General features: G+C 46.9%; 1 protein-coding gene across 11 annotated transcripts in view; it reads right to left on the bottom strand.

Annotated features, from left to right (window-relative positions):
* ERN2 (endoplasmic reticulum to nucleus signaling 2) overlaps positions 1-24,018 on the bottom strand; it is a 41,087-nt gene extending 17,069 nt beyond the window's left edge. For 2 of the 11 annotated variants that reach the window (XM_077986549.1, XM_077986547.1), the window contains exons 1-10: positions 23,919-24,005; positions 23,425-23,522; positions 10,477-10,629; positions 7,938-8,043; positions 7,541-7,574; positions 7,202-7,274; positions 4,028-4,100; positions 3,774-3,881; positions 3,354-3,455; positions 1,944-2,208 (exon numbers count right to left, since the gene is read on the bottom strand). In XM_077986549.1, the coding sequence (XP_077842675.1) occupies positions 1,944-2,208; positions 3,354-3,455; positions 3,774-3,881; positions 4,028-4,100; positions 7,202-7,274; positions 7,541-7,574; positions 7,938-8,043; positions 10,477-10,503 (788 nt within the window). In that variant the 5' untranslated portion in view covers positions 10,504-10,629; positions 23,425-23,522; positions 23,919-24,005. Of the gene's footprint in view, positions 1-1,943; positions 2,225-3,353; positions 3,456-3,773; positions 3,882-4,027; positions 4,101-7,201; positions 7,275-7,540; positions 7,661-7,937; positions 8,050-10,137; positions 10,297-10,476; positions 10,630-23,424; positions 23,523-23,918 lie in introns of those variants that run through there. The other 9 variants (XM_077986545.1, XM_077986544.1, XM_077986554.1 and 6 more) reach the window with 8 other exon arrangements.
* Between the last annotated feature and the right edge of the window lie 354 nt (positions 24,019-24,372).

Raw genomic sequence — 24,372 nt, forward strand, 5'->3', positions numbered from 1 at the left:
CAAAGTGCTGGGATTACAGGCGTGAGCCACCATGCCCGGCTGAGCTCAATTTTCTAAATATAAACTCATTACATCATTCTTTACTTCTTCCTCCTTCTTCTCCCCCACCTCCTCTAGTGTTCCCTGCCTCTGAAAATGACAGCACCCACGTGCTTCTAGAAACCTGAGCATGATCTTTGACTCCTTGCAACTCCCTAATCACCAAATTTTCACTGGTTCTTCCTTCTAATATATCTCACACTCCACTTATTTTCCTCTCTAGAGTTTCTGCTCTAGCATAACGTATCTTCATTTCTTTCCTGAACAAATCAATATTGCATGAATGGTCCATTTCTTTCCGTATACCACTCTAAGATATTCTTTCTCAAATGAAAATATGATCAAATCACTTCCTTCCTTAAAACTCTCCAGTGACTTTTTAACTTTAGGAGAAAATGTCCAAGCCCTTTAAATGATCCTACAAGATCTCTTCTTAGCTTATAATCTCAGACCCTACTTCTTTCTCAGGTCTGTATTTCAGTCTTATTTAATTTTTTCCTGTTCCCCGAGTTCTATGCTCTCTCATCTCTCTCATTTCCTATTCATTTTTTAGGTTTCAATTTAGATGTTCCTTCCTCCAGGAAGCTTTCCATGACTGCCTCTTGTCCCCAGTCTTGATGTGGGTACTCTTCCTATACATTCCCATGGCATCTTATACTACTCTTATCTCATCCTTTATCATATCAGGTTGCAATAGTCCCTTTACATATCTGTCTCTCCCATTAGACTCGGGTTCCTGTAGGCAGGAACAATGACTGGGTTATTTGCTATTGTACTCCCAGACTCTAGTGAGACTGGCGCACAGTAAGTGCTCAATTAATATTTGCAGAATGAATTGAAATGAATGGATGATCCCTGATTTTTCCAAGCTGTCTACTGGTTTCTCAAGATGGGGACACTAAGGTGTTAGATGCAATAAGGTTATTTAAAGTATTTATTTATTTATTTATTTATTTTTTTGAGACGGAGTCTCGCTCTGTGGCCCAGGCTGGAGTACACTGGCCGGATCTCAGCTCACTGCAAGCTCCGCCTCCCGGGTTCATGCCATTCTCCTGCCTCAGCCTCCGGAGTAGCTGGGACTACAGGCGCCCGCCACCTTGCCCGGCTAGTGTTTTGTATTTTTTAGTAGAGACGGGGTTTCACTGTGTTAGCCAGGATGGTCTCGATCTCCTGACCTCAAGATCCACCCGTTTCGGCCTCCCAAAGTGCTGGGATTACAGGCTTGAGCCACCGCGCCCGGCCCCTATTTAAAGTATTTAACAATCGATAAGGCACAGCACCTATCAACCAGAACAGGTTAAGACCTGGAGTCCCGCTCTGATATGGTTTGGCTGTGTCCCCACCAAAATCTCATCTTGAATTTCCATGTGTTGTGGGAGGGACCCGGTGGGAGGTAATTAAATCATGAGGGTTTTCCCATGCTGTTCTTGTATAGTGAATACGTCTCACAAGATCTGATGGTTTTATAAGGGAGAGTTTCCCTGCATATGCTCCTCTCTTTGCCTGCCACCATCCACGTAAGATGTGACTTGCTGCTCCTTGCTTTCTGCCATGGTTGTGAGGCTTCTCCAGTCACATGGAACTGTAAGTCCAATTAAGCCTCTTTATTTTGTAAATTGCCCAGTCTTGGGTATGTCTTTATCAGCAGCATGAAACAGACTAGTACACCCTCCTAGGCCAGATCTTACCCTATGAGGTGCTGAACGGTGGGGGCTACCCAGGGGGTCCTGGGGTCGCTTGGAGGGCAGCACAGGACACCAGTTGGGTAAGTAACCAATTTGAAATGTTTTGACCCCTGGTTCAGCTGTACTGGTGTGTCACAGCTGAACATCTCGCCTGGCCATCAGACCCAGCCTGCAACCCCCAGACGGCTCCCTCCCTAGGCCCCAGGCATGAACACCTACAGCAGCTGGGTATCCAAGGCAGAGAAGAGGGTGGCTGTGTCCTGGGGGCCTGAGGCAGGCAGTCGGATGTGGCCCCAGCGGAGGGCGAGGAAATGCAGAGTGTCTCGAGCCAGGGTGAGATGCGGCAGCTGGCGCAGGCCGTCCTGGTGCCAGGTGTAGACGCCCATCACAGGCACGCCCAGGTCTTGTGTCCACAGCACTGCCCCACTTTCTGGGTCCACAGTGAGCAGCAGGCCCATCCCACAGGACGCCAGGTGGCTCATGTCTGCCGAGAAAGGTGGCTGGGGAGATGTGATTGGAAGCTCTCCTAAGAGGGTCCAAGGGTGCCCTCTGGGTGAGGGGGTCACTCTGGTGTGTGGAGATCACATGGAGGGTTATCAGGACATGAGAAGGTTTGTTGGAGTTTATGGGGTCACTTTGAAAATGAGACAAACAGTCAGGGTCATTCAAAGGTGACTCAGATGTGTGGGAGTCAGTTTGAGTCACTTAGGATGGTGGGGTATTGCCCATGGTCAACAGATGGTTACCTAGGATGGATCAATCAGGGTGGCCTGGAGGCATGTGTATCACTTGGGAGTCACTTAGAGTGTGAGAGGGGTCAGCTGGGGTGCGTAGGTGACCTCACCTCTGCTGAGGTGACCAGGGTCGGGTCTCACGCAGAATGATGGAATCAGGGCTTGGGGGGGCCTTAGGGGCACCTGTAAGGTCACTCAGGCAGTTGGGTATCAGTCATAATATCAAGAGGGTGGGCCAGGTGTGGTGGCCTATGCTTGTAATCCCAGTACCCAGGAGTTTGAGATCAGCCTGGGCAACATAGCAAGACCCCATCTCTACAAAAAAGATGAGCCAGGCTTGGTGGTGCACACCTGCAGTCCCAGCTATTCAGGAGGCTGAGGATAGAGGATCACTTGAGCCCAGGAGTTGGAGGCTGTGGTAAGCTATGATCACACTACTGCACTCCAGCCTGGGTGACGACAGAGTGAGACCCCATCTCACAAAAAATGGTAGGGAGTGGTCAGGGTCACCTAGGGAGTCAGTATATGCAAGAGGCTACTTAGGGTCAGCTTTCAGGGGTTATATATAGGGGTCAGTTAGGACACCCAGAGATTGCTCAGGGGCTGTTTGGAGTCACTCTGCATGTGGGAAGTCATCCAGGGTTACCTGATTGGGGCCACTTGGAGTATAGAAGAGTTAGGAAGTTGAGGGACTGGCCAGGGTTCAGGAGGGTTGGTCTGGGTGTTGAGGGAGTCACTTGGGGTCAGCCATCAGGGGTGTGCCATTTAGTATATGGGGTCCCTGGGGAGGCCAAGTGGGTCAAAATGTGGCTGGGAATTGGTCGTGGATGCTGTTCAGGGTTCCCTGGGCTGGGGACCTTGCTCCAAGATGGGACCAGAGAAAGATGGAACTTACATTTCCCGGGTGAGCCATCCATGGGGGGCGCTGAGTAGCGGCGGTAGGTGGTGTTCCAGCGCAGGGCTGGGGCTCTTGGGTCATGCATGGTGACCGTATACTCTGGGGATCCCAGAAACAAGATTACCAGGAACGTCCATGTGATGCTCCCTCCAACCCCAGGGGCCATTTATCTTGTAGGAGTGGGGGTTTCCTGAGCACACAGCCTAGAGACCTGGAAGCCTGTGAACATCACAGTGGCAGAGACTGGAGCTGTCTTGTTTACAGCTCTATCCCTGGCTCCTAGTTCAGTGCTCTGTAGAATGTTTGTTGATGACTAACAGACTATCCTGAATTCAACTTGGTTAGCCACAGCCAGATCTCAGCAGAGCAAAAGGGGAGGCTGCCCAGAGCTTGAGGAATAGCTGGGGCCTGACTCACGTGTTCGGCCGATGTAGAGGCGGGGGGTGGAGGAACCCGCTGTGGTCAGTGTCATCTGGGTCTCCCCTGACTCAGGGTCCACCACAAACCAGGCATCCTGCTTCCGGCCTGTAGAGGTGGAAAGTGTGTTAGCTCTCAAGCTGGCATGGGAAGAGGTGTGGTCCCGCCACTCCTGTGCCTAATGAGCCCGTCATGACTTAGATCCCTGCCTCTGTTGGCTGAACCTGGACCCCACAGGCTGGAGAGATGCTCACCTGTGTAGAAGACCCCATCAGAGCTGCGGCAGGGAGAGGCATGAACCAGCTCAGGGATGGTGAATGGCAGTTTCTGGGAGGGAAAATTTCCAGGAAGGAGTAAGAGCAGAAACACACAATGTTCACTGTGCAGGTGAGCCCATTTCCATAGCAACCGATTAGCAGGTATTACTATCATTTCCACTTTTTAGGTAAGGAACCTGGGGTTTAGAGAGGTCATGTAACTTGGCTAATGTCACACAGCTACTAAATGACAGAGCCTGGGCTTGAACCCAGGCAGTCAGGCTCCAGAGCCAGCACACTGAATCATTGTGCTACACAGCCTCTTGAGGAAATGCAGAAATTCCCATACTCAGTGTCAAAGTACCACGTGAACCACTTGCTCCTGGCCTGACCTGACCTCCTCCTCAAAAACTTGCACTGGGGCGGGCATGGTGGCTCATGCTTGTACTCCCAGCACATTGGGAGGCTGAGGCAGGAGGGTTGCTTGAGACCAGGAATTCAAGACCAGAGGGCAACACGGTGAGACCTCGTCTCTACAGAAAAAAAATAAAAATAAAAAATAAAAAAAATTTGCTGAGCATGGTGACTTGTGCCTGTAATCCCAGCTATTTGTGCAGCTGAGGTGGGAGGATTGCTTAAGCCCAGGAGTTCAAGGCTGCAGTGAGCTATGATTGTGCCACTGCACTCCAGCCTAGGAGATAGGGTGAGACTCTGTCTCTAAACAAAATAAAATGAAACAAACAAACACACAAAAGAAGCTCACACACATCTAGTGGGGAGTTTAATTACAAAAAAACCAAAACAACTGACACGGATACTTCAAAACTGTCAACAGCCATGAGAGACTCAGAGAAGTGAAGGAGTTGTTCTAGAATAAAGGAGACCATGGCCTGATGCTGGCTAGGAGTGAAGCTCCATCCTTCACCCTTCTCTACTCTGCTTTCTCCCCAAAGCTGGACTTGTCTGGGTTATGTCTATGGGCACCATGTGCTCTGGCTTCCTGCTGGGTTTGGATAATAGGGACAGGGTGAGATCAGAGTATGCCCTGGTGTCCTTGCCACAGAGTCCTCATGGGCTGGCTGTGTCCTTCCACTGAAGCCCTGAGGTCCCATCGGGTGGTGCTCTTGGGACAGCTCTCTCCAGCTCCAGGCTGTGGTAGCTGCTCCCTCCCCAGCCTCCAGAATTAGGGCTGATAATGTCACCCCACTGTCACAAACCGAAGGATACTGCGTGATATGCTTTGGATTTGCATCCCCACAAAAATTGTTGAATTGCAATCCCTCCAATGTTAGAGGTGGGGCCTGGTGGGAGGTGATTGGATCATGGGGACAGATTTCTTAATTTGGTGCTGTTCTTTTTTTTTTTTTTTTTGGAGACAGAGTATCACTCTGTCATCCAGGCTGGAGTGCAGTGGTGTGATCTTGGCTCACTGCAACCTCTGCCTCCCGGGTTCAAGCGATTCTTCTGCCTCAGCCTCCCAAGCAGTTGGGACTGCAGGCATGTGCCACCACACCTGGCTAATTTTTGTATTTTTTGGTAGAGACAGGGTTTCACCATGTTGGCCAGGCTGGTTTCAAACTCCTGGCCTCAGGTGATCTCCCTACCTTGGCCTCCCAAAGTGCTGGGATTACAGGCTTAAGCCACTGTGCCCAGCCGGTGCTGTTCTTGTAATAGAGTTCTCACCAGATCTGGTTGTTTAAAAGTGGGTGGCACCTCCTCCCTTTCTCTCTCTTGCTCCTGCTCTGGGCATGTAAGATGTGCCTGCTTCCCCTTCTTGCCTTCTGCCATGATTGTAAATTTCCTGAGGTCTCTCCAGAAGCAGAAGCTACTACACTTCCTGTACAGCCTGTAGAACCACGAGTCAATGAAACCTCCTTTCTTATAAATTACCCAGTCTCAGGTAATTTTTTTAGTATAGCAATGAAAGAATGAACTAATATACTGCACTATCCCTTGTGGTTTCCTATACTCTGCTCACACGTTTAACAAAATGTCCTCAAACTATTCTATTTGAATATGCCATGTGTTTGCAGCTGAGACCTTGCCTGATTCACACACTAAAATTTCTTATCACTTCACCTTCCTAAATCATATACTTAAGACTTTTCTGGCAGGTTTCCCCTGACATGGTTAGAATTCTGACAAAGAACTGGGTGTGGTGGTGTGCACCTGTAGTCCCAGCTACTCAGGATACTGAGGTGCAAGGATCACTTGAGGCCAGGAGTTCGAGGCTGCAGTGAGCCTTGTGATCATACCACTGCACTCCAACCTGAACACATAATGAGACCCCGTCTTTAAAAAATGTGTTTAAATTTAAAAAAAAGGAATTCTGACAAAGCACATTCCACCCCATTCAGAGCCCTGATGTGGAAGATTGCAAAAAATGGCCACAGATTGCTTTTCATCTTGTATTCATGTCTGTGTCTGTGTCCCTTCACAAGGTGAGTTTTCAGTTCCTTCCATAAAGAGATGGGGTCTGTTTTTTCACCACTGGATTCTCAGTTTGGCTATGTGACCTGCTTTGGCTGATGAGCCATTAGTAAATGTGACACAAACAGAAGCTTGAAAAGTGCTTATGTATTGCTGCTTTAGGGTCCCTTGTTGATACCATGTCAACAAGCCTAGGCTTGCCTGCTAGGGATAAGAGACACATGGCCCAGCCACCCCTGCCAAAAGCCAACCAACTACCAACCAACTTTCAGAAACAGAGCCATCCAGCTGACTAGCAGCTGACCACACATGCATGAACAAGTTCAGTCAAGACCAGCAGAAGAACCACTGTGCTGAGCCCAGTCTAAATTGTCATCTCACCAAATTCTGAGTTGAATAAATTTAAGTGATGTTTGAGTTTTAAGCTCTTGAGTTTTGGGTTGGTTTTTATTTAGCAAAAGCTAACTGGTATATACATTTCTCCTTAAAGTCCTCAGAGTCCTAGAGAAGCCCCTGGGATACCCCCAGCTTGACAGTCAGATTGCCCTGCAGACACAGCCAGACCTCCCCTTACCACCCTTTCAATAGGTCCCTCAGACAGCCTTCTCACAATGTGCTGAGTCCTGACTTACATCCTCTGCAGGACAGGAAATACTGACCATACTGCCTCTCCACCTCTCAGTGCTCCACCTGACGAAAGCCCTGGCCCTCACCCATTCCCAAACACCATGGGATACAAACCATTAATCCCTGTTGTTTTTGGGTCCCCAAGATGTACAGGCTGCCATCAGCTGGGTCAGAGAGAAAGGCCATTCTGTGGAGCAGAGAGGAACAAGGAAACCAGTGGGTGCTTGCCCCCCAGTTTCATGAAGGCCCCAAATTCCCTCCAACTTCCCTGCTACTAGGAGCTGTTCTTATAGGAAACACCTTGGTGCTCCAAGACCCTCCCCTATATCACATCCAGAGCCAATTCTCTTCCCTTACTTCTAACACATCCCCATCCCACACACAAACTCTCTACAACTATGAGTCCCCCATCTCCCAGATGCCTCCTCCTTAAAAGGCCCCAGGTTCACTTACTCTGTGACGTACATTGGTCCTTGGATGACGGGATCTGCAGGGACAGGGACACAGAGCATAAGCAGCTCCCTCCAGACTCCACTGAAAAGCACAGCTCGTATTCACTGAGCTATAGCATGACTGTAATGTCAAGCACTTGGCATGAATGTAATGCCATCTTTCCAAAAACTCTGTCACATAGGGTCATATCCTTTGCCCCACTTTACAGATGAGGATGTTGAGGACCAGAGAGGTAAAGTGAGTTTCTCAAGGCCACACAGCTGGTAAGCAGTGAAGCTGCCTGTAGATACCAGCTTATTGGATTCTAGAGCCCATGTTCTTATTCTCTATGCCACAGTGACTCCCCCTTCACCAATCTATGTGTTCAAGGAGGGAGGAGGGACCGTCTCTTGCTCACCATCCCTCAGAGTCCACTTCAGGTCCCCTGTCTGTTTGCTCAGTGCATGAAGACTTCCATCCAAGGTGGACACCAGCAGGAGGCTCTCTGGCCTGAGAGTATGAACCTGCGAGGGGGTAGAGACAAAGTCAGCTCTCTGAGGGGTCTGGGACCACCCTTTTGCTCCTGTCCTAAGCAGGGCTGGCTATGACTCCCCCTTCCCCTAGATGGGGACAGAGCAGGGGAGGAAGGGTGATTGGGGAACATGCTGGTGTCACCCATCATCTCTTTGATCCTAGAGAGGGGTTATAGTGGGAGCTAGAGAGGGGTTACAGTGGGAGCTAGGGGGTTCTGAGGGAAGGTTTTGGCTCCCAGTGTATCTAAATTCCCAATTCCTTACCCCCTCCCTCAATTCATTCTGGTTTTCCAAAGAAGACTAAAGGCCTTTACAAAATGACTTCATTGTTTTGTTTTCTTTTGTTATTGTTCTTGTTGTTTTAATTTAAGATAGGGTCTTGCTCTATTGTTCAGGCTGGAATGAAGTGGCACAGTCATAGTTCACTGTAGCCTCAAACCCCTGGGCTCAGCTGATCCTCACACCTCAGCCTCCCAAGTAGTTGGGACTACAGGTGTGTGTCATCACACCTGGCTAATTTTTGTATTTTTTGTAGAGATGGGGTCTTGCTATGTTGTCTAGGCTGGTCTGGAACTCCTGGCCTCAAGTGATCCTCCTGCCTCAGCCTCCCAAGATGTTGGGATTACAAGCATGAGCCACTGCACCCATTCTAAGATGGGTATTATTCGTTTTCCCATTCTACAGGGGAGGGAGACTGAGGCTTAGAAAAGTTAGGTCATTGGTTAGGTCATTGGCATAAAGCCACAGAGATAATAAGTGGCAAAACTAAGGACTTGAGTTGCCATCCCTCTGATTCCTGTGCCTGGCCTCTTTTTCCTCTGCCACAATGTCTGCCTCTTTTGGGATGGCCCTTTCTGCCTCCCCAAACCAGCCCAGTTGGTTTTGGTGCCAGGCTCCAGTGGGTCCCCTGACCCAAGGCTGGAGGGTGCCCGTGGGAGGGGGGCTGGAGCCACCCGTACTTACATCTGGTGCTCCTGGGCTCACTCACCTGCTCCAGCCCCTCCTTGAACAAACAGGGTGAGGCTGAGCTCCCAGCAGGAGGCCTAACATCCGGGTGGCCCAGCCACACCCCTACAAAGGCCACATCCTGCTTTGGGACCCTCGGGTTTGGGGCTGAGCCACTGGTGTTGAGTGGAGGGTCAAGAAATTATCTGCTAGCCCCTCTTTCTTTCTGGGCTTCAATTTTGTCATCTGCAGCACATGGCAGGAGGGAGAACAGTCTGGAGAAGAGGCTGCAGATTGGTTGCCCACAAATGAATTTTGTTTGACCATCTAGTGCTTAAAAATTTGTTTTCAATTAGCTGCCAATTTTTTAAAAAATTGGGTGATTTCTACAAAAAAAACAAGATTTCAAATTTTTCTCATTTCTAATTTTTCTGAGACACCTGATCTGGCCACACTGGGCTTGCTTCTTAGCTGGCAACCATGAGATGGACCCATGAAGTGGAAGCGGGGAATGAGAGGTGCCCAACTCTACCTGATCGCTTTTGCCCCATAGGGGCTCCAGGCGGGACACCTGGATTCTTCGGCCAAGCGACTTTCGCCTCCTGGCTGCATTTCTTTAAGACTCTCCTACTCCTGGCACCGTGGGAGCAGATACTCACACTCCCAACTCATTTATCCCAGGTTTATTATCATGAACCTGGGGTGCAGCCATGGGTAGGAGGACCCCATTGTAAAGCCTCTGAAATTGCAAAACTGGGAGTGCAGGCGCATTTCTCAGCAGAGGGCCCTGAAGTCAATCATGTTTTCAAAGGAAGCCAGGATCCCCAGAAGTTTTAAGAGGCCTGGTTTTCGTGCCCGGGTGCCCCCTCCCCGAGACTACACCGCTCCATGCAGAAGAGGCGGGGTGCTCGGCCTACTCTTGCCTTTCCACGCTGGCAGATCTCCCCAGCTAGGTATTTGTTGGGGGCAACTGGCGGCTCCCCAAACCAAGGAGGCTTTTACTCGGTCGGGGCCCGAGTTGGGACCACCCAGGCGTGAGGCGCCCCCGTGGCCACGCCGCGCCCTCGCCCTGAGCGCGACCCCGCCCCCTGCGCCCCGCGACCCGACTTTGGGGACTTGGCATTGGTCCCTGGCTCTCACCTGTGAACTCAGCGTCCCGAGCAGCAGCGCCGCGAACTGGAGCTGGAGCCCCAGCCGGGGCCACGGCCTCGATCCCCTGGCCGCGCTCGCCATAGCGCCTGGGCAGCCGCACGGCTGGCCAGGTCCCTCGGTGCCTCCCAGGGAGCGCTCGGTCCCCTCCCGACCCGGAGGAGACTCCGCCCCTGGCTGGGCCTGCAACCCCAGCCCGGAGTCCTCGTGGGTCTCCGCCCTTCTCATCACACTCCCAGCCGCATCCTCGCGTCCCAGGCACCCCACCAAACACGGTGGGGAGCTTTACCGGGAGAGGGATTTTACTGAGCCCACCTGTGGAGAACTTACCACGTGCCGAGGACCGTGCTGGTTCATCACCAGCTCCTGGAATCCTCACTGCACCGCAGATACAACCGGAGGCTCAGAGCCACAGTCCCAATACAGATACGCCTGATCTCAAAGCCTGCGCTCTTCATCACTGCACCAGCGGATCCCGCTGGGCTATCAGGAAACAGAGATTAACTGGTGAATTCAGTCATTCGTTCAATAAATATTTATTATGGGTCAAGTAAGTGGCTCACCTGTGTAATCCCAGCACTTTGGGGGACCTAGGAGGGAGGGTCACTTGAGGCCAGGAGTTTGAGACCAGCAACATAGTGAGACCCCATCTCTACAAAAACAATTGGCCAGGTGTGGTGATGTCCACCTGTAGTTCCAGCTACTCCGGAGGCTGAGGTGGGAGGATCGCTTAAGCCAGGAAGGCAAGGCTGCAGTGAGCTATAACTGTGCCATTGCACTCCAGCCTGGGGGACGGAGAGACCCAGTCTCCAAAAATAAAATAAATAAATATGTATGTATGTATGTATGTACGTATGTATTTTTTGAGACAGAGTTTCGATCTTGTCACCCAGGCTGGAGTGCAATGGCACGATCTCGGCTCACTGCAACCTCTGCCTCCTGGGTCCTAGCAATTCTCCTCCCGAGTAGCTGGGATTAAAAATGCAGGCCACCATGCCCGGCTAATTTTTGTAGTTTTAGTAGAGATGGGGTTTTACCACTTTTGGCCAGGCTGGTCTTGAACTCCTGACCTCAACTGATCCGCTCACCTTGGCCTCCCAAAGCGCTGGGATTACAGGTGTAAGCCACTGTGCCCAGCCAATAGATATGTATTTATTATAAGCTATGACATGACTGCCTGGTGAACAAGAGTGATGAGGCCCCTGTCTTCGTGGAGCTTAGAGATGCCTATGCCTTAGACGTAAGACAACGCGGCACGGAAGGGCACCTTCGAATGGCCGTGTTCCCAGCAGACATTTCCAATTTTGTTCAGAGAGGGCCTGCCGGGGTCCTTGAAGGTAAGGTCCACCCTGTTTGCAAGTTTCGACTCATTCATGTCTCCTTCATCCTCACGTTAAAAAAAAAAAAAAAAAAAAATCCCTGCTGATTTGAGGGTCATGCAGCCCAGCTCTGCCACCTTCTCCCCCTCCTCTTTGTCATCCTTGGCCCTCCTGATCATCCCCACAGTTACTGAAAACTTGGTAGCTTGGCCCCTAGCCTTCATCTCCACCCCAAATCCTGTCACTCTCCTTGGTGTCTTCAATGTCCAAGGTACAGCCTAGCCAGCACTGCAGCCTCTCAGTGGCTGTACCTTTTTGGAGACCTTATCTCTCACGCCACAGTTGCACGTTATGTCCTGGGCCCTTGTCACACTCAGAACCACTTAGTTCCAACGTCCCTTTCTCTGATTGCAGCCTCCTCTCCATGCAACAGTTTCACCGTTTCATTCTCCTTATCCTTGTGCCCTGACCTACATGGTAAGTTCATCCCTCAGTCTCTTTCCCACTCTGTCAGCCCCTTCTTTGTCCTTATCCAGCTTGGACCTCCTAGCTGACCATCTGAAGGAACTACACCACTGTTTTAGGCTGGGTTTCCTATGAACAGGTTGGGATTTTTATGAAAGTTATTTCACACTAAGCCATGCCAGGTTCAGGAGTTTAAGACCTGCCTGGGCAACATAGCAAGACCTCAGTCTCTACAAAAAATAAGAAATAAGCCAGGCACGCTGGTGTGCACTAGTAGCCCCAGCTACTTGGGAGGATGAGGTAGGAGGATCCCTTGAGCCCAAGAGTTCCAGGCTGCAGGTGGCACCACTGCTCTCCAGCCTGGGCAACAGAGTGAGACCCTGTCTCTAAAAAACAAAACAGGCTGGGCGTGGTGGCTCATACCTGTAATCTCAGCACTTTGGGAGGTCGAGGTGGGAGGATCACCTGAGGTCAGGAGTTTGAGACCAGCCTGGCCAACATGGTGAAACCCTGTCTCTACTAAAAATACCAAAATTAGCCAGGCATGATGGTGCATGCCTATAATTCCAGCTACTTGGGAGACTGAGGCAGGAGAATTTCTTGAACCCAGGAGGTGGAGGTTTCAGTGAGCCACAATCGCGCCATTGCACTCCAGCCTGGGCAACAGAGTGAGATTTTGTCTCAAAATAAATAATTAAATAAAAAACAAAACAAAACAGAAACAAAGAAATATGTACATCATGACGTCTTTGGTTTACTTGGTTGCTCTTTCATGCTTAGCTGTTCCAATATCCCTAAATTGGCCCAGTAGTCCTAACTTTATAAAAAAAGTGATTGCTTGCCACTGTAGAACCTAACCCAAGCTACTGAGTGTGTGAACGAACCCTCCTTTCTGCTCTATATTTTGTACACTCTGCATTATTTTGAAATGTACATTGTGTTTACTATGCTTGGATTCAGGCATTTCTCATGCAAAAAATTTGACTTGCATAAAATACAAACTGCAAATGAACTGGAATAAATGTGTGTGTGTGTGTGTTTATGTGATGATAAAAGTAATATACATTCTAGAAACTTTGTAAAATTCAGAAAAATTTAAATAACAAAATATTTGGACAGGTGTGGTGGCTCACACCTGTAGTCCCGGCTACTCAGGAGGCTTAGGTGGGAGGATCACTTGAGCCCAGAAGCTGGAGGCTGCAGTTAGCTGTGACTGCACCACTGCACTCCAGCATGGGCTAAAGAGCAAGACATTATCTCAAAAATATTAATAATAATCAGCCGGATGCAGTGGCTCATCCGGTAATCCCAGCACTTTAGGAGGCTGAGGTGGGCAAATCACTTGAGGTCAGGAGTTTGAGACCAGCCTGGCCAACATGGTGAAACCCTGTCTCCACTAAAAATACAAAAATTAGCCAGGCGTGGTGGCACATGCCTGTAATCCCAGCTACTCGGGAGGCTGAGGCAGGAGAATTTCTTGAACCCTGGAGGCAGAGGTTGCAGTGAGCCGAGATTGCGCCATTGCACTCCAGCCTGGGCAACAGAGCAACACTCCATTAAAAAAAAAAAAAAAAATTAATAATAATAAATACAAATTTTTTAAAAAGTTCATTCACGGGTCCACCATTTGAAAACAGCACCCCTTTAACATTCTGTCATACTTCCGCCAATGGTTTCTTCTCCCTATGCCTATATGTATGATGGGATCCTATGTTGACATACTTACATGTTTTTTCCACTCCAGAGTTTCATTTACCCGGACAGTCCTTCTTCCATTCAAGCAAGTCAGCCCTAAATTTTGTTACCTCAGCAAATGGATGAGAAGCAGAAAGATAAATGAAAATTCTAGCTTTTGAGTTTTCAGAAAACTCAGGTTAGGAGCCTAGATTTGAGACAATAACCAGCCTGGCCAACATGGTGAAATCTCATCTCTACTAAAAATACAAAAATTAGCCAGGTGTGGTAGTGCGTGCCTATAATCCCAGCTACTTGGGAGGCTGAGGCAGGAGAATCACTTGAACTCTGGAGGCGGAGGTTGCAGTGAGCTGCACTCCAGCCTGGGCGACAGAGTGAGACTCTGTCTCAAAAAAAAAAAAAAAAAAAAAATATTTCAGACACTAAATGAGGCTGGAAAAGATTTTCCAGACTTGGAGAGGAAGGAGAATAGGAAGGAACAGAGAGAAGCTGCTCCAGGTCCCCGAGGAAGGGAGACCCAGGCCTGCAGTCCCTCATCCAAGGATGGGACCCCATGTAGGTTTGTGGGGTCCAAGAGCAGAGGGGCTCTGCATTTTGCTTCCTGGGGAGAGCCTGGGAAAGCAGAAAGACTCCAGAAGAGAAGCTGCATTCTGTGTTGGGGCAGAGGGGCCCATTAGAGGGGTCCCCACTGTCCACTGTGGCATGGAGGTGGGTGGGTGGATGTTTACCACGTGCCTCAGTGCCTGAGAGTGGCTTGGAGGAGGGAGCGAGCGAGAGATGATTGGTAGAGATAAAGAGAAAACACGCATGCTCACATAGAGATGGAGAACATATGTGTTGAAATTAGAAAGAGAGAGAGAGAACATGTGTGCTCAGAATAGAGATGGAGATAGAGACAGAGAACACGCATGCTGAAAATAGACACACACACAGAGAACACGTGTGCCCAAAAATATATATGTAGAGAGAGATGGAAAGAACATGTGCGCCCAAAATAGAGATAAAGAGAGATAGAGGCTGGGCAGGGTGGCTCATGCTTATAAACCCAGCACTTTGGGAGGCTGAGGCAGGTGGATCACTTGAGGTCAGGAGTTCCAGACCAGCCTGGCCAACGTGGTGAAACCCCATCTCTACTAAAAATACAAAAAAAATTAGCCAGGTGTGGTGGTGGGTGCCTGTAATCCCTGTAGTCCCAGTTACTTGGGAGGCTGAGGCAGGAGAATCGCTTGAACCTGGGAGGTGAAGGTTGCAGTAAGATGATATCGAGCCACTGCACTCCAGCCTGGGTGACAGAGTGACACTCCATCTCAAAAAAAAAGAAAAAAAAAAAAAGAAAAAAAAAGTAGAATATGCACACTCAAAATAGAGACAGAGAAAGAGAACACGTGTGCTCAAAAAATATATGTGTATATAGAGAGAGAGAGGTAAAGAGAAAGAACATGTGTGCTCGAAATAGAGATAGAGACAGAGAGCATGCATGTTCAAAAGAAAGAGATAGAGAAAGAGAGAGAGAGGGAACAAAGAGTGAGACAGAGGTAAAGAGAGAGAATATGCGTGCTCAGAAAAGAGGAGAGAGAACATGCGTGCTCAAAACAGAAAGGCAGAGAGAGGCCGCGTGAGGTGGCTCACGCCTGTAATCCCAGCACTTTGGGAGGCCGAGGAGGGTGGATCACCTGAGGTCAGGAGTTTGAGACCAGCCTGGCCAATATGGTGAAACCCCATTTCTACAAAAATACAAAAATTAGCCAGCATGATGGCGGGTGCCTGTAATCCCAGCTACTCGGGAGGCTGAGGCAGGAGAATCGATTGAACCTGGGAGGCGGAGGTTGCAGTGAGCCAAGATTGCGCCACTGCACTCCAACCTGGGTGACAGAGTGAGAGTCCCTCTGTCCATCTCAAAAAAAAAGGCAGAGAGAGAACACATGTGCTCAAATATACATGTGTGTGTATATATATACACACACACATACATGTACACAATACATATATGCATGTATGTGTGTGTGTATGTGTGTGTGTGTGTGTGTATATATATATGGAGAGAGAGGTAGAGCATGCAGGAGAGAGGGGGAGAGAGAGAGGGAGGGAAAGAGGGAGGAGGGAGACTTCAGAGGGGAAGGACAGGCGATGCAGCAGAGGCCACTGGCATCTCAGGGGCTGCCCGCTGGTACAGATGGTGACCAGACCCCCGTGCCCTCTTGCCTGCTGGTGCTGTGTAGGCTCCACGGAACTTAAACCTACCCTGAAAAAGGCTAGGAGGAGCCAGATGGGATTGAATTTCTTCCACCTTGCACAAATGGAGCTTAAAATAAAAGTTACATTTTATAAAGTCTATGAAGTTCTATAAGATTTTACAAAGTTGATAAATTTTATAAAGTTAAAAAGAAAAAAGTTCTATTTCTTCCCTGCACCTCAATGTGTGCTCAAGGGCTCTGAAATCTCTAGATCTATACACACATCAATAGCTTTTCTCCTATTTTAGCAACAGAGCAGAGAAAACAGAAATAGAAAACAAAAAATACTCCAATCATAATAGCACTGAAAGGAAAATGCTTAGGAATAAATTTAAGTAGAAAGGCACAAGACCTACAGAAAGAAAACCTTAAAATCTTATGAAAGACATAAAACAAAATGTGAACAAATATAAAGGGATGTTCCTGCATGGGAAAATTTTATATAATTAATACGTTAATTCTCCCTGAATTAAGTTGGGCGTGGTGGCTCACATCTGTAATCTCAACATTTTGGGGGGCCAAGGCAGGAGGATTGCTTGAGGCCAGGAATTTGAGACCAGCCTGGGCAACATAGCGAGACTCTGTTTCTACAAAAAAATTTGAAAAATTGCTGGGTGTGGTGGCAGTGGGAGGATCACTTGAGCCCAGGAGTTTGAGGCTGCAGTGAGCAATAATTGCATCACTGCCCTCCAACGTGGGTAACAGAGTGAGACCCTGTCTCTAAAAACAAAAACAAAGCACAACAAAACAAAATAAAACAAAAAAACCCAAAAAACAAACAAAAAATTCTCCCCAACAAAACAAACAAAAAACCCTCCAAAAAACAAACCAAAAAATTCTTTCCAAATTAAAATATAAGTATCATGTAATTTTTTTGATCCAAGGTTTTAAAAATTGGCTAAAATAAAGATTATATGCAAGAACGAATGCTTGATGTGCTTATTTCGCATTGCATGCCTGTATCCAAACATCTCATGTACCCTATCATAAATATGTACAACTACCGTGTACCCACAAAAATTAAAGATGCAAAATTTGAAATAAAATAAATGCTTGAGAATAGTCAAGAAAAGTGTGAGAATAAAGAAAAATGGGAAAGGGGCTTTTTTTTTTTGAGGGGGAATCTCACTCAGTCGCCCAGGCTGGAGTGTAGTGGCGCGATCTCGGCTCACTGCAAGCTCCGCCTCCCCTGTTCACGCCATTCTCCTACCTCAGCCTCCCGAGTAGCTGGGACTACAGGCTCCCGCCACCATGCCCGGTTAATTTTTTTTATTTTTAGTAAAGACGTGGTTTCACCGTGTTAGCCAGGATGGTCTCGATCTCCTGACCTCCTGATACGCCCGCCTCAGCCTCCAAAGTACTGGGATTACAGGTGTGAGCCACCACATCTGGCTGGAAAGGGGCTTATTTTTTACTAGATATCAGAACATACTGCAAAACCACAGCATCAATATAATTTTAACACAGGAATTGACAAATAAATAAATATATGAGTTGGATTGAACAAAGAATCCAGAAATAAATATCAGTATGTGATAATTGAATAAATGTCAAAGATGATATTTTTATTATTTATTTATTTATTTATTTATTTATTTAGAGATAGGGTCTTGTTCTGTCACCCAGGCTGGAGTGCAGTGGCATGATCATAGCTCGCTGCAGCCTGAAATTTGGGCTCACTCGATCCTCCCACATCAGCTTCTCAAGTAGCTGGGACTGCTGGTGCTCACCACCACACTCAGCTAAAGACAACAGTTTAATTCATTGGACTATTTGATGAATGCCTTGGCAGAACTGTCTATCTATCAGGAAGAAATAACATTTCTTTCTTATATCACATGTGCATTAGTTTTCTATGGCTGCAGAGCAAAGTACCCCCAAAACTGCTGGCTGAAAACAACAGCAGTTCTTCTTCCACAGGTTCTGTGGGCCAGGAATGTGGGCATGGCTTAGCAGGGCCCAGTGCTGCAAGTCCAGCAAGGCTGCCCTCGGGGTGTCTGCCTGGGCTATGCTCATCTTAAAGATCGACTGGGGGAGGATTCACTTCCAGGCTCACTCCATGATTGACAGCAGGATTCATTTCTTTGTGGGCTGTTGGACTAAGGGCCTCAGTTCCTTAAGAGGTATTGGTCCACCCTTGTTTGGTTCCTTGTCATATGGGCCTGTCCAAAGGGCAGTGTATAACATAGCAAGTTAATTCATCAGAGAGAGAGAGAGAGAGAGAGAGAGAGAGAGATGATAGAGAAAGCAGAGATGCTGGCAAGGTGGAAGTCACAGTCTTTTGTAACCTAATCTCAGAAATGATACCCTATTAACATATTCTAAGCCCCTGTCTTTTTTTTTTTTTTTTTTTTTGAAACAGAGTCTGGCTCTGTTGCCCAGGCTGGAGTGCAGTGGTGTGATCTCAGCTCACTGCCACTCCTGCCTCCCGGGTTCAAGCGATTCTCATGCCTCAGCCTCCCAAGTAGCTGGGTTTACAGGTGCGCACCACCACACCTGGCTAACTTTTGTATTTTTTTTTAGTAGACATGTGGTTTCACCCTTTTGGTCAGGCTGGTCTCAAACCCATCTCAAGTGATCCTCCTGCCTTGGCCTCCCAAAGTGCTGGGATTACAGGCATGAGCTACTGCACCTGGTCTAACTTTGATATATTTTATTTGTCAGAAGACAGTTCCAGCCTCCACTCACAGAGAGGAGATGACACAAGGTCATGAATACCAGCAAGTGACAATCATTGGGGCCATCTTAGAAGCCTGCCTACCACAATATACAAAATACATTCTCATGGATTAAAAGTAAATGTGAAAAGTAAGACAATAAAAATCTTTGAGGATGGTTTACAATACTATGTGAATGATCTAGGAGCTAGGAGATGGGGAAATTTATTTTGTATTTTATAGTAAACTTTTTATTGAAGTGCAGCATACCTACAGAAGGTACACAAATCACAGGTCCTACAGTGAACACATCTGTTTGACTGTGATTGTTTGTGTTCTGTTTTTTGTGCAAAGATCAACAAACAGAACTTGACCAACTCCCCCAGAAAGTTCCTTGTGCCCCATTTCAAGAGTAACCTCTACCCGGACTTCCCACACCATAGATTATTTTTGTCTGGTTTTGATCTTTATATAAATAGAATCATACAGCATGTGCTCTTCAATGTCTGGCTTCCTTTTTAGTATTATTTTTTGTAAGATGTGTAGCTGTAGTTCATTCTCATTGCCATATAGCATCACATTGTATGACTATGCCACAATTTATTTATCCATTCTAATTTTTTAAAACTTTTATCCTAAGTTCAGGGGTACGAGTGCAGGTTTGTTACATAAGTAAATTTATGTCATGGGGATTTGCTGTACAGATTATTTCATCACCTAGGTATTGAGCCTAGTACCCATTAGTTATTTTTTCCTAATCATTTCCCTCCTCCCAACCTCCATCCTCCAAAAGGCCCCAGTGTGTGTTGTTCCCCTCTATCTGTTCTCACTTATAAGTGAGAACATGCGGTATTTGGTTTTCTGTTGCTGTGTTAGTTTGTTAAGGATAATGGCCTCCAGCTCCATCCATGTCCCTGCAAAGGACATGATCTTGTTCTTTATTATGGCTGCACCATTGTAGTGTTGATGGGCATTAGTTTTCTTCCCCACTAGTTTTTGGCTTTTATGAATAGTTCTATGAGTATTCTTGTACTATTTTATTTTATATTTTATTTTTAGAGATAAAGTCTCATTCTCTTGCCCAGGCTGAAGTGCAGTATGTTGATCATAGCTCACTGCAGCCTCCAACTCCTTGGCTCAAGTGATCCTCCTGCCTCGGCCTCCTAAGAAGTTGGGATTACAGGTGTGTGCCACCACCATGCCTGGCTAATTATTTTATTGTTTTGTAGAGACAGAGGTCTCACTATGTTGTCCATGCTGGTCTCAAACTCCTGGCCTCAAGTGATCTTTCTGCTTCAGCCTCCTAAAGTGCTGGGATTACAGGCAGGAGCCACGGTGCCCGGCTGTACATGTCTGTACATGAATGTATCTATGCATTTCTGTTGGGTATATACTTAGCAGCAAAATTTCTGGGTCATGGGAAATGTGTATGTTCTGCTTCAGTACATTTTGCCAAACAACTTTCTAAACTACCAGATTGCACTTGGTGGTGGTGGTGGGGAATTTCTTATGCAATACAGAAAATATAGAAGCTTTAAGAAAAAACAGATACACATGAAATATATAAAAATTTAAAACTTTAGAATAGACACCATAGACAAACATCGGATTAGAAAAAATATTGGCAACATGGAAGATAAGTAAAGGATTAACATCTATTAAATACAAACTGTTCCTATAAATCGACAAGAAAAAGACAACCAACCAAAAAATATGCAAAGTCTATGAATAGGCTCTTACATAATATCAGCTCCACACATGTGAAAATGTGCTCAAAATCACTAGCAGTCAGAGAAATGTAAAAACAAGATTAAAAAAGTAACAGCAAGTATATCACTTTATGCCCATAAATTTGCAAAAATTAAAAAGAAGGCTGCGGGAATAAAAGAATATTGAAAATTGCTGAAGCTAAGCCATGCGTTTTTGGAGGTTCATCATACTGTTCTGTTTGCATTCAAAATGTTTGAAAATGTCCATAAGATAAAGAAAAGAAGAAAAAAATTAGCCGAGCACGGTGGCATGTGCCTGTAGTCCCAGCTACTCGGGAGGCTGAAGCAGGAGGATCACTTGAACCCAGTTTAAGGTTGCAGTGAGCTATGATTGCGTCACTGCACTCTAGCCTGGATGACAGAGTGAGATGTTGTCTCAAAAAAAAAAAAAAAAAAAAAAAAGTAACAAGAACAAGAAAAGGAAACCCAAACAAAAAGAAGGCTAAACCTATTGCAGTCAGGGATATGGGGAAGAGCACAGTCTCACATAGTACTGGTGGAAATGTAAATTGTTACAGACTTATTTGGTTATTTTGTTTTTGTTTTTAAAAAAATGTTTTGTAGAGATGGGGATCTTGCTATATTGTCCAGGCAAGAAACTCGAACTCCTGGCCTCAAGTGATCCTCCTGCCTCGGCCTCCCAAAGTACTGGGATTACAGGTCTGAGCCACCATGCCTGGCCTGTTACATATTTGAAGGCATCTGTTAACAACTGGTAAAAATAAAAAATGCCTAACTCCTTTGACCTGGAAACCCCACTCTAAGGGATCTTTTCCACAAAAATAAAAGCACCAGGTTTATAATGGTAGAAATATCAATGTGCTTACTGTAGCGTTGTTCTTAGTGACAAACAAGTGGAAAAAATGAAAGTATCCTTCAATTGAGAAATAGCTGACTGAAGGCTGTTGTGGATGGATCACTTGAGACCAGGAGTTCGAGACCAGCCTGGCCAACATGCCAAAACCCTGTCACTACTAAAACAAAAACAAAAACAAAAATTAGCTGGGTGTGGTAGTGCACACCTGTAGCCCCAGCTATTTGGGAGGCTGAGGCATGAGAATCACTTGAACCCGGAAGGCAGAGGTTGCAGTGAGCCGAGATTACACCACTGCACTCCAGCCTGGGCAACAGAGTGAGACTCTGTCTCAAAAATAAATAAATAAATAAATAAATAAATAAATAAATAAGAGATATAGTTGCCTGAACTGTATAACATCTGCAATTTGAAGTATTATGCAGCCATTAAAAATAACATATTGGAGGCCAGGCACAGTGGCTCATGCCTGTAATCCCAGCACTTTGGGAGGCCAAGGTGGGCGGATCACCTGAGGTCAGGAGTTCGAGACCAGCCTTGCCAATATGGTGAAACCCTGGGCCTACTAAAAATACAAAACTAGCCAGATGTGGTGGCCAGTGCCTGTAATCCTAGCTACTTGGGAGACTGAGGCGGGAGAATTGCTTGAACCCAGGAGGCAGAGGTTGCAGTGAGCTGCTGAGATCACGCCACTGCAGTCCAGCCTGGGCGACAGAGTGAGATTCTGTCTCCAAAAGAAACATATATATATGAGGCTGGGCGTGGTGGCTCATGCCTATAATCCCAGCACTTTGGGAGGCCGAGGAGGGAGGATTACTTGTGCCCAGGAGTTTGAGACCAGCCTGGGCAACAAAGTGATAACCTGTCTCTACAAAAAATTTAAAAAATTAGCCAGGTGTAGTGGCATGCACCTGTGGTCCCAGTTACGTGGGAGACTGAGGCAGGAGGATGGCTTGAGCCCAGGAGGTCAAAGCTGCAGTGAGCTGCGTTTGTGTTACTGCACTCCAGCCTGAGTGACAGAGCGAGTCCCTGTCTAAAAAAAAAAAAAAAAAAAAAAAAAAAGTAGAGTACAGTCATTGACTCAGAAGAATTTCTTTGAGTCACATTGAGAATTGCAAGATGAGAAAACAGCCTTATAGGAACTTCTTTTTGTAAACATATTGTAAAACTTTGCAATATGTTTGTAAGTTATTTTATATGAGCATGGAGAAAAATACAGAATGTAATATACTGGTTTGTTAACAAGGGTTTTGTGGTAGGCTGGAGGGAGTATTATACTAGTGAAGGAGTAAAACCAGCAAAAATAAAGAAAAAAGCTACTAAAAATAGAAAATACTCTAATTATGTATCCCATTTATATAAAATTAGATGTAGCTATGTGATATGCATGTATGCACTAATATGCAAATATGTCCTTGACCAAATGAAAGAGCTGTTTATACTATTATGCATAAATGTTTTTTAAAAAATAATTTTGGGGACAGTGTCTTTCCCTGTTGCCCAGACTGGAGTGTGCCTGGGCTGGTCTAGAGCTCCCGGTCTCAAGCAATCAGCAATTCTCCTGCCTCAGCCTCCCAAAGTGCTGGGATTACAGGCGTGAGCCACTGCCCCTGGCCTGGAGCAGTTTTAATTCCCTTGTTCGCATACCCTGCCAGTTCTGCACATCATAAATTCAGTGGATTGGAATGTCTTTGGAAACCAAATGACAGTCTTCCTTTCATCCTCCTCAAAATAGTCACTGTTGCTGCACATATGTGATTTACTTAATCGCTAATTTGCAAGGAAGGTTTTCTTGCCTCCATTTCACAGATGAGCAAACTAAGTTTCATAGAAGTTAAGTAATTTGTCCAAATTTACAAAGCTAGTAAGTGATGCGGCTGTGATTCAAACATAGGTCCGTTGGAGTCTGCGAGCTTAATCTCTATGTTCTATTTCCTTACCTCTATTTTCCCCTTGATACGTTTTTCCACGGGTTTGCTTCTTCTAGATCAGGGTGGTGTGAACTAATGAGCTGATTAAGGTTTAGGCTTCAAATAAAGGAGCTGGTCCTGTTGCCTGGGCAGAAGCAGTCCTTGGTGCTCATTTGGGCTATGCTAATTCGCTGGCACAACACACTGGTTTTGTTTGTTTGTTTTTTTGAGACGGGGTTTCCCTGTTTTTGCCCAGACTGGAGTGGTGCAATGGCGCGATCTCGGCTCACTGCAACCTCCGCCTCCCGGGTTCAAGCGATTCTCCTGCCTCAGCCTCCCAAGTAGCTGGGATTACAAGAGCCCGACACCACGCCCGGCTAATTTTTTGTATTTTTAGTAGAGACGGGGGTCTCACCATATTGGCCAGGATGGGCTGGATCTCTTGACCTCGTGATCTGTCCGCCTCGGCCTCCCGAAGTGCTGGGATTGCAGGCATGAGCCACCGCGCCCGGCCTGTTGTTGTTTTTTTGAGACGGAGTTTCATTCACTCTTGTTGCCCAGGCTGGAGTGCAATGGCGCAGTCTCGGCTCACTGCAACCTCCGCCTCCCAAGTTCAAGCAATTCTCCTGCCTCAGCCTCCCGAGTAGCTGGGATTACAGGTGGCCGCCACCACGCCTAATTTTTTTTTTTTTTTTTTTTGGTATTTTTAGTAGAGACGGGGTTTCACCATGTTGGCCAGGCTGGTCTTGAATTCCTGACCTCAGGTGATCGCCCGCCTCGGCCTCCCAAAGTGCTGGGATTACAGGTTTGAGCCACCAGTCCCGGTCAACACTGGGGTTTAAGGCCAAAGTTGGTTCCTTTATCTCCCCCAGGGAACACTGTGGCCTCATATCTCCTCCAAGGACTCACCCACGCACAGTCAGAGCTCGGTCATTTCACTCTCCTCCCCGCCCCGGGCGTGAGTAACCATCTCCTCAAGTCTGAGGAAGGCCGGAAGTCCTGCGGGACTGGGTTTTTCAGAGGCGGAGTCCTGTAGATTTCTGTTTTGCCTCACGAGAGGCCTCTACTGGTGACATTTCAAACTGCAGGCTCATGATTCCATTGGAATGACAAAAGCAAGTCAAGGGTTCCAAGCTGTTAGAAGTATTGGTTACCCACGGAGAAGCGAGAGAGGGGGAAAGAAACGGGGTAGCTACTCTGCGGAGGCTGGAGGGAGGCTCCTGGGGGATCTAACTGCATTGTATTTCTTGATACAGATGGAGGGGGCATGAACACTTTATTTATTTATTTATTTATTTATTTATTTATTTATCTATTTATTTATTTAAAGACAGTTGCATTCTGCTGTCCAGGCTGGAGAGTG

Source organism: Macaca mulatta, chromosome 20, assembly GCF_049350105.2.
Source record: "Macaca mulatta isolate MMU2019108-1 chromosome 20, T2T-MMU8v2.0, whole genome shotgun sequence".
Taxonomy (NCBI): domain Eukaryota; kingdom Metazoa; phylum Chordata; class Mammalia; order Primates; family Cercopithecidae; genus Macaca; species Macaca mulatta.